Source organism: Anser anser (assembly GCF_964211835.1).
Source record: "Anser anser genome assembly, chromosome: 7".
NCBI classification, from domain to species: domain Eukaryota; kingdom Metazoa; phylum Chordata; class Aves; order Anseriformes; family Anatidae; genus Anser; species Anser anser.
In genome coordinates, this window is record NC_139727.1 from 31869637 (window position 1) to 31879964 (window position 10328).

The 10328-nt window shown below is 35.3% G+C and overlaps 1 protein-coding gene across 6 annotated transcripts in view; it reads left to right on the forward strand.

Moving 5' to 3' along the window:
* Positions 1–10328, forward strand: part of VTI1A (vesicle transport through interaction with t-SNAREs 1A) — a 284643-nt gene that overhangs the window by 54770 nt on the left and 219545 nt on the right. For 3 of the 6 annotated variants that reach the window (XM_083844102.1, XM_083844100.1, XM_083844103.1), the window contains exons 4-5: positions 838–915; positions 6980–7000. In XM_083844102.1, the coding sequence (XP_083700228.1) occupies positions 838–915; positions 6980–7000 (99 nt within the window). The remainder of the gene's footprint in view (positions 1–837; positions 916–6979; positions 7001–10328) is intronic. The other 3 variants (XM_083844104.1, XM_083844101.1, XM_083844105.1) reach the window with 1 other exon arrangement.

Below are 10328 nucleotides of genomic sequence, written 5' to 3' on the forward strand. Positions count from 1 at the left end.
AATGTTGTGCTACCTTGGTAATCTTCAGTCATTTGCTTTCAGTTGTTTGCCACTTGATCTAGTTAAGAGTCAATATAGTGATCAGCTCATGAGAAAATCCGGTGCTCATCAGCTGTGAATAATGCCTATTAGTTGTAATAGTCTAATGAATGACTGTCTCAGGTTTGTGGTGTTTCCATGAACTGCTGTAAACTAGAGTTCGCTAGTACTGTGGTTTTCTCTTTTCTTTTGGTATTTGATTTCTGGTCCTTTCTCTGGAGGCCTTCATAGCCTTAGCAACAAAGGAAAAACTTGTTAATTTTCTACATATGTAAATTCAACTAATTTGGTCAAATGCCCATCGTTCATTCTTATTTTTCTTATTTTTTTCGTTTTTTTTTGCTAAGGAGAAAGGTCAGTCTTCCTTTCCTATTTAATAGCATCACTGCAGTGTTACTCTGAGTTGTGTGTCCAACTAATAAGTGTTCTTCAGAATAATGCATTTTGTTCCTACACATGCATTTCTTCAGCACTTCTGGTATTAGTTTATATTGCCACTCAAGGTTACCTGATTATTAGAACCGATCACACGTGAGTTGGCTTGAGTTTTTCTTAAGCTTCTTTCATTGATGAAATATTGAGGATGTGACTCTTAGAAATGCTAAGGTTTTGCCATGCTGATTTATCAAAATACAGCAGTTGAAGAACTTTTTAATAACTTTTACTTGCAGATTTTTAATTTATTTTTTTTATCAAATAGGTATCCATTAGGGGGCTCTCGAGGTTTAAGATGATCAGCCTTGATGCCAATGGCTTTGGAGCTTTACTTCCTAACCCTTTTTTCTTTTTGTTTTACAGAAAAGGTCACGGATCGCCTACAGTGATGAGGTGCGGAATGAGCTCCTAGGGGATGACGGGAATTCCTCAGAGAACCAGGTAGGATGATAATCAAGAAGCCCTAGTGGGTGGCTGGAGGGTGAAGGAGGTCACTGGCACACTGGGCTTCTCAAGCTGCTCCTTAACAGCATTAGCAACAACTCATGTGGAAGTGATACTGTTTAATGCAAAGCTGGGGTCTTAATCAACTTCAAAATGTTTCTTGGAGATCTTACATTTAACCCTTTAACTTGTGATCACTGTCTGCTATCTTAAAAAAAAATCTTTTCTTCTCTTTTCTTTATTATTTAGTACTTAAGAAATAACTTGAAACGCGCTGTTTGCCGACAAAGCCAAGGTCTTCACCTCAAACACATGTAAAAGGAATAAAAAAGTACATAATGCTGCTTTGATAATAATGCAGTATAATTAAATCAACACTGGCAGGCAAAACAAATGAAAGTGCACTCTCAGAATTAGGCTGTACCCCACTCAGTTTCCTTGTGTGATTTGTTCCCTAAACAGATTTTCTCTCCTTGTACCAAAAACACAAGTTGTACTAATGAAAGCATGCTTTCATAATGTATGTCGTACTAGAATGCAGAGTGGTATCCAAATCTTTTAATGAAGGAAAGCTTGATAATTCTGAGGCTTTTTAAAAATCTTGTACCCATATTGTTGTTCTGGACACTGCAGTGAGGATCCTAGCAGACTGCTGAAAATTCTAAAGGGAACATTATATTCAGGGGACTTTTACCCACATGGTAGTATTTCTTTTGGTGCTGAAACTTCTTTGACAATCTCTTTGTAAAAGCTGAATTTTTCTTTTTCTCTTTAGAAAGTCAGTTCAGCTGTAAATCCAAGTTGTAGATTTTGAGTATAGAAGTTTGCTGAAAGTTTTCTTAAATATCAGATTTTCCCTTTTGAAGATGTAGAATTTAAATTATTCTGGTACTGCAAGTGAAGCTTGTTTAAATGTTTACTTGATAAATGCAATATTAAGTAAGGAAACAGAATCACATGATAAAATTTTTAGTGTCTTCTACCCTCAGTATAAGCTCACTATGGGTAGAAAAAAGTAAGTCTTGGAGGCTTATCCCAATAAAATTAATTTTAACGCACAGACCCCATTAAGCACTAATATTATACAGTATTTTAAATGTGCTGTGTAAATTTTAATCTCTGATAGACTGTAATACATATGTAAGTGGAATTATACACAGTGTACAGTTTATCTGTAGACTTCAGTGTATAGCAGCTGTAATATCAATGTGTAGTGTTAAAAGTAAAAGATATTAGTCTTCAAATTTAGATATTATAGCAGGGGAGGGTGTCCAAAATTCGAATAAAAGGAAGAGGGTTTTTTATCCCTAAGTAGTGATTTTGCAGAAAGGATGATTTCAGGGAGAAGAATTTCCCAGGCTGTGTGTCGTGGAAGTAAACTCAGTCCTGTAAAAGTGTTAAGATTCTTGTTTTATTTCTTTTAAGATGCTGCTATTTTTATATTTCAAGAAAAAATATGTGAATTCAGACATAAAAGAACAATTGTGATAAGAAGCTTTACTTATAACAAAATATCTTATATTTGGGATGAAAAAAAATATTTTATTTTCACTTTTTAAGGAATGGTTAAATAACTGGTTCACTTACACTCTTTGCAAGTTGCGATCTCTTTTCAAAACCTTATGGAAGACACATGGTCACATTAAGGAACCAAACGATACTTCCATGCATTTGTCAACGTGATTTTTTTTTTCTTTCTTAAATGGCACAACATTTCGGGGAGGGAGGTAAGGGAAGGGTTTTTTGGTCTTTTCAGTAAACAAAGTCCTTTTTTATAACCCAACTTGAAATTATAGCCATAATCTTTGGAAGTTCTGAATTTCTTTGTTTTCTTTCTTGAAGTATGCTACAAAATACCAGCATACAGGAGACACCCATCTTTCTTTTAAAAACTTAAAGGCCAATATTTCAAAAAAAAAAAAAAAATTGTGGTTGATTACTGGAATAACACAATCTTTTTCTTACGAGATATCATGATTCATATTTGTATTTATCTTCTATGCTTTTAGTTACGTCAACAAGCAGTTAGTGTGCAAGCTTCAGTCTTTTGTTGAGCATATCAGGATGTGCAGCTCTATCCAAATGACGTGCAAGGTTTGGGTATATACCATACAATCAAGGTGTTAACATATTTGACTCAGTAAGTCCAAATCTACTCCACATTTGCTCCTACACATTATTATATTAATACAAAACTTGGACTAGGTGAAGAAAGTATGATCAAGTGTAGTTTGTAGGCATACAAAATGTTTGAAGATGTTTCAAATTCTTGAATATCTGGTTAGAGTTGGACACTACCCAAGGGAACTAAAGTTATGAGAAGTACATTTAAGGTATGGTCTTAGTCATCATGATGAATGTTTGCATAATGTTTTTGGTGTAGGGAGGAGACAAAAGGAACCTAATGTATATTGGCTAGTGTGAATACATCAAGTTTCTAGGAATAAATGGGGCACTGCTGGAAAAATAAACAACTTGAATCTTTTCTTTATTCAACTTCTGTTTTTTTTAGTTGAGTTTCAAAGGTGGAGTTACAGAAAAACACAGCCAAGTTAAAAGCTGTACTGAACAGGGTAGAATATATAGTTATGAGTTTTCAGTTGTTCTACCAGGAGGAAAGATTTAAGTACAAGAACAGAGTGAAGAATTACCAAATGATGATTGGCCTTTCCTCTTCTTTTTTTGTTCCCCTAGATGTCTTCCATGGGTAGCTGTCATCATGTGTAGATGACATCTTAGAATATGGTTGCCTTATCATAATTATATCAATAGATAACTAATTTTATTAGGTAAAGCATACAGAAACTTCTTGTAAGTGGTTGTAAAACTCATACAATTTTGTTAATCAAAACTTCTTTTAAAGTAAATGCATCTTTGTTTAATAAGCGATATAAACCTCTTAATGCTTTTAATGTTTAATGAAGTCATTGCTTAGTGTACATTAATTTCCTCTGAAATATATCTGGTGAATGTGGTCAGGTGAGGCACGTGCAGAGTTGCAGAATCAGGAGACATCCCTTCTCCTATCAAAAAAAAAAAAAAAAAACAGCTCGAAAAACCCATGTGCATTGGCTTGTTCCTTATTTTCTAGAAGTGGTCTTAAATGGGTTCTGTTACTTTGCTGGCCAGAATGACAAATAAGACTTCAATGATTATCAGATCCCATGAAAGTTGTTGAGCTTTTCAGTGCAGTGATACGCTACTTAAAGTTGTGGCTTCACTTCAATAATCACAGAGCTGGTTTTATGTGGTGATTTCTGCATGTTTTAGAAAGTATACGTTGGGTTAAATCAGAAATCCCTTTCTACCAAAATAGTGTCAGGTACCCTGTTACCAACTTTCTTGAAATGTTTTACTGTTCCTTTCTCTTCCACAACTATGTTAATTAATATGGTTAAGTAAATTTGCGTTAGGTTAAATTGTGTGTCCATATGCACATACACTGCATATGTGATTTGTGGTGAACAAATATTTTGTGGCTACTTAATTTCTGACTACAAAGTTCTGATAATATTAGATTTGGGCTTGCTGTGCATAAAGTGTGTCAAACTTCAGCTACAGACCAGGGGGTGAAGTTGGTCAATTTAATTCCCCAAGATCTAAAGAAGGTCGGTATCATTTCATATAGCCCTGGCAGAGCAGATCATTACCAGACACAAATCTGTTCGTTACATGCCGAGGGTTTATAGCAAAATAAATAGACTGTCATCATAAGTTCAGAAAATTGTGTGTTCGACCCACGATAATGTGTAAAGGGCGTTTAATAGAGTTCAGCATTTATTCGTTATCTACATGCGGACAGAGACGGCAGTAGCGTTATCAGCTTTTTAAAAAAAAATTCGGTAGTTTTCTGCATCACGTGGTGTGCCTCACAGACACACGGGCACACACACGCACATACACACACATACACACAATCTCGCTCGCTCTCTGCGGTGCAGTTTTGATTTTAGTCACAGCAGAAGGCTTAGCCACAAGAGATTCCACTGGTTCAAACCAGCGTAAACCAGATTTTTTTTTAGCCTACAAAGGAACAGATTACCTCTTGTATCGAATTCTGTATTAAAAAAAAAAAAATCTTTGTTTCAGAAATATGCTGATTATCATAACCTAAAATGGTGGCTGCGCACAGCTTAGTGCTGTTTACAGTTGAGCGGCGAGCATGATAAAAATACCAGAAAATGTTTAAAAATAGAAAAATAAAGTTAACACATTTTCATCAAGCGCATTGTTAAATGGGGGAAAAATACATCTTTTGTTAATTTGAATGAATATCTTTCAGCCAGTGTAAAAAATAAAAAAAAAAAAAAGAAAGAAAAAGAAAACCTTCTCCCATTACTTAGCTTAGCTGCAAATCCTATGCAGAGCTTAAATTCAGCCATGCAGCACAAACAAGATAGAACATTTTTGTTTGGGACCTATTGAAAAAACAAATGTGCAGCATTTTCAAACTCACTGATTATAGCAGGGTGGCATGCCCAAATGGACTCTATTGCGGGAGAGTAGTTTTAAACTTTGGCCCTTTAAGTATCATAGCCAACTGAAGAATGGTGGCCTCAGAAAGAAAAGATAGCTATGCGATCAACTCCCAGATCGTCTCTTTCTAAAGAGCCTTAATGTTTGCCTTTTTGGGGAAAAAAGGGGGGGAAGAACTGGAGAAAGAGACCAATTTATGATAGGCCAAGCACTTGAATTTAAGAACCAGTTTGGTGGACAGTGCCGTTTTCTTTATACCAAATTTTAGCAAAGTTCCCTTAGCTGGGTGCTGAAGAGCCGTCTGAGCTCGACTTGGTGCAGTAGTAGCCCTCCCAATTACACGTAGTTAGAGGCTTTTTGTCTGTTTTGGGGTGAGGCGGGTGTTTGGTTCAGGCGAGCCACATGAAACAATAGAGAATCGTGGAAATGCTTTTGTTTCCTCCCGGCTGGCGAGACTTTATAAGTAGTAAACATTCTTAGCTTACACACGTGTTGAAAATTAGGGTTATGGAACTGTAGGTGAAGTATCAGCATAAAATGAGATAATTATGTAGCTGTTGTAATTTCGAATTCAACTGGAATTGGTGAGAGAACTGTAATTTTTTCATAAAGAACCACTCTTGTGCAGGCATTTGTTGTGAGTAATTGTACTTTTTGTTCCAGTACAAATAATTTATCTCTGTAAATGGAGAGGATGTTACAACATAGCTTGATATTCACACTGGTTTTTATTTAGTTTTATAGGAAACCTGTCAGAGCAATATTGTTAGTAGAATTAGACTGCATTGATTTACAAGCATAAATTGATAAACATGAATGTCTGTAGTATATAAGTATATACACATACACTGTGTGTGTATTCATACACTGTATAGTGGTCTAGGATTAAGAGCCTGCAATGGGTCTTTTCTGTGGGAAATCTGTTTCATCTTGTTCCCCGTTCCTTTGTCTATTATTAAATATTCTGTGCAATAAAACATAATACTGAGTCATTTAACTAAGCTGCTTTTTTTAACCTGAAAAAGCATTTCCATTTGAGGTTCAATAATAAAAATAGATGATATAGTCAGATTCAAACTAAGGTATATAAAAAATTGGAGTACTAGTGACATGCTATAAAGATGCAGTCATCTATTAATAAGTTAGATCTGCTAGTAAAATAAGAAATCAGTTGTCACAACTAAAATACACAGAAAACATTCTGAAAACTTGTATATACAAAACCACTTCAGCTGTACAATCTTCGAGGAGAGGAATAGTAAACTTGTTTTTTTCTTTATAATATAGACTTCTATGAAGTCATTCCCCTTTATTTCATGATGGTGTCTTAGATGTGGTTTAAAAGAGAATTTCACACTATTCTCTTTGTTTAATGTGACAGTGTGAGAAAGTGATCTTTATTCGTTCAAAAAACTCTGCATGTAGTCTATGTTTAGGTTCTTTTAATGTGTTTGTCTGTGATTTTTAAATGCTAAACATGTAAACAGATAAATTGTCAATGTTAATTCTGTATCCTGTCACACAACTGATCTTTCTTTCCTGCCATTTCTTTCCTTTTTATCTTTTTTGTGCGTTCATGTTGCAGTTGATAAAATTACGTGAAGAGGTGAGTACTTTCTTGCTTTTTGTTGTCTAGCTTTCCCTTTAAAGCTGAGTTTCGAAATCTGAAGTAGATCTTTTTGTTCATTGTTGCAGGGAAATCTACACAAAGCAAAAATATTGATTACATTGCTTTAAAATATTCACTGTTGTGCCTGTTTTTTCCTAATAATTGTATACTTACATAGGAATCTCTAGATCAAACCTTAGAAATTAACATTCTTTGATAGCAGATTTTTTTAAAGGCACTAGAAAAAGAAGGAGAAAAAAAAAAGGAAAACCTATTATTTGATCTCTGTTAGAATACCATGATCAAATCAGGTACAGTAATAATCTTGTTTGCATCACAAAAATCTTTGATAGAATAAATACATTTGTACACTGGTATTGAAAGTGAAAGCATTGCTTTGGTTAAAACCTGTGCTGGAACACTCTAAGAATTACACAGTATTTTGTAATGTTTTGTGTGAGGTACTGAAGCAGCTTGTGTATTATAGGGGATATTGTATACCCACTGAAAATACAATACAGGTAGACCTGCGCACACACATCAATATTTATTATTTATTTGTGCATGCTGTCGATCTGTAGGTGTAACACTAGAGATCAGTATTCCAGAACACCTTTCTTCCAGTTATAAAATGACTCATAAATATTTAGAGAGAGAAGTCTGTTTTAATGGTCAGTTCCTCAAATGTTTCAGTACATTTTCTGAAATTAATATCCTCTGTTACTTACTGCTGTAGCAATGCAGGTATCTGAACTGCTTTTTTAGTATTTCCTGATAGCTGCCAAAGCCAAGGTCTCAGTAAAATCAGGATTACTTATGGGTCAGATTTTTGAAGGATTTCATGTTGGGAGTTTGAACCAGTGAAGTATTTGAATAAATATATTTAGAAGCACGACTGTTTTAACATCACATATTTGTCTGGTATCATCTTTTTGAAACAGTAATGAATTCTGAGCTCTGAAGAAAAGGATTTGTAAGTTTTAGAAATGGGGATGACAAAGAATTGTAAAGTAACCAGATTAAGGGCAATTACAGGGAATTCTTAGAAACAGTAAGATATTTGTGATATAAAGATTCTTTCACTAGTTCCCTGAATGCTTTATTTTTCCTTCTTCTTGTGGAGCTGATATTAATATGTTAAAGCTACAGAGTAAAACAGTGAACAAAAAAATTAAACAAAATAAACATGTAACCACATGAAAGCCCTCCCACCACTGCTGAGTTCCCCTCCCCAATAGTCCCAGTATTTAAACAGATGACAATATTGTTGCAAGGGTTTGTACCGCCTGATTTCCGAGATTACTTTCAGAAGAACAAGATTCATTTGTCCAACCCTTTAACAACACCTGCACGTCTGCTTCTGTGGTTTTGTAAAATAATATGCTAGGATCATTTTTGCTTGCAAACAGTGATTATAGTTTTATAAACGTACAGATTCCTAATTTGTAAATTACTCTGAAAATTTAATCAGATATGAAGAACAAAGCTGCTACTTTTTGAAATAGCTATGCAGGCAAATGAGAAAAATTCAGAATGTTATTGCACAGGGCTTGGACTTGGGAGCTATACTGAACTCAGGCATACATTTAGGAGCTTATAATTACTCTGTCATTTTTTGACATTGCTTCTAGTAATTTTCTTGTTTTACTTTTCCTTGTTAGCCTCAGAAGTTATTTTCTCTGTATATTGGGAGAGCAGCAGCAAAGCGATCTAAAAAAAATGCATTTATCATTTTATCTAGATCAAAACTGAACAGGTAGAGAAAAATAATTTAGAAAACAATTGTTAGCATTCTGTTCTCTTTTACTTAAGGACCTACTAAGCATTGGATAGGTTATAATTGCGATGGTGTTTTTACACTGAGTGCAAAATGCACATTCAAGTTTTAAATGAAGGCTAGTGTAGTGACTCAGGCATAATTCTTAACTCATCACATAGTGAAACATCAAGGCATCCCCAATTATAGTTCTCCTAAGGAGGTATGAACAGATCTTAAAAGAAATTGTGGTTTGCCATACTGTTTGTTAATAAAACCTACGCTTCCTCTCATTACCGGGCTCTATTCTGGCACGCATGCCGTACACGGGATTGCACGGAGGCTGTGCCGCTCTGTCTTTTGAGCTCCTGAGATCTCAGTTTGAATCCAGCCCACATGGAATGACAAAATCTCTAGTGATAGCATGCCACTTTGCAAAACTTCCTTATATAACTCCAGATGGAAGCTGTTTCTGAAGCTGCAAGATGCACTGAATCACCTCACTACCCACCTCTCTGGGAGCACGAGATGCTGTGGGAGAAGGAGTTTGGGGAGGGGTGGGGAGCAGCTGAAAGCATCAGCTGCTACTGCAGGGCACTCATTTCCTGACCAGAGGGCTGTGTGCCTCCAAAACCAAACCATGTAAATAACACCATCGTTTGTAATAAAAATTAGGTTTCATTATAGTATGGCTTTGGTGGAAAGGTTCTGAAATCAGGTAAGAAACGGCTCTGAGTTAATGTTAGCACCGAGTTCACAGTGCTTTAGTATTCTAATTGCTCACAGTAGGACTGAACTGAACTGTGGGCTTAAGACTTACTTTTTAGATGAATTGTGGCTTATATGGTATATAAAAATATACAACTACATGCTAATTCTTTTTATTGGGTAGCTCTTTTGCACTGCAATGTGAAATCCGATTATTTTCCCCCTCTTCCATAGCATAGCAGGCTAGCATTTTAATTTTTAGTATACCACTACAGCGCTATGCATCTGTTCTGTAATTATAATATTCTGGTCCTTGTGCCCACTCTCAGTCTCTGCCTTTTTCTCTTTTCTTTTTTTTTCTTTTTTAAATCTCCTGTGTTACTTTTAGGATTGTTATCCACTAAACTCCTAACCCCCCCCCCCATCACTCCCACTCCTTCTCTTTCTTGAGAGATACTGTGTAATAGTGTTAGGTTTTTGATTTTTTTTCACAAAATTTAGAGTATTTAACACTAATTGTTCTTTAATATTTTTTGGGGGGTGGGGAGGCCATATTTGGAGAAAGACACTGAAGGCTTACATGTGGGTTTTTTTCCTAATGAGCAATGGAGAGGAACCAGCAGATGTTATGAAAAGATGCCTTTAAAAAAAAAAATTAGGTAAAATTAACACTAATTATCTAGATTGACCATGAGTCCTAAGAACATGCACCACTCTAGTTGCTGTCATGATTTCAATTACAGCTTTGTAACTTATGGTTTTAAATTTTATTAAGTGCTCGTGCTGATTTTTTTTTCTTGGTGGCCTGCCCCCCGTGAATGCAAAAAGCTTTTTTGCAATTTACTCTTAACCTATCCACTG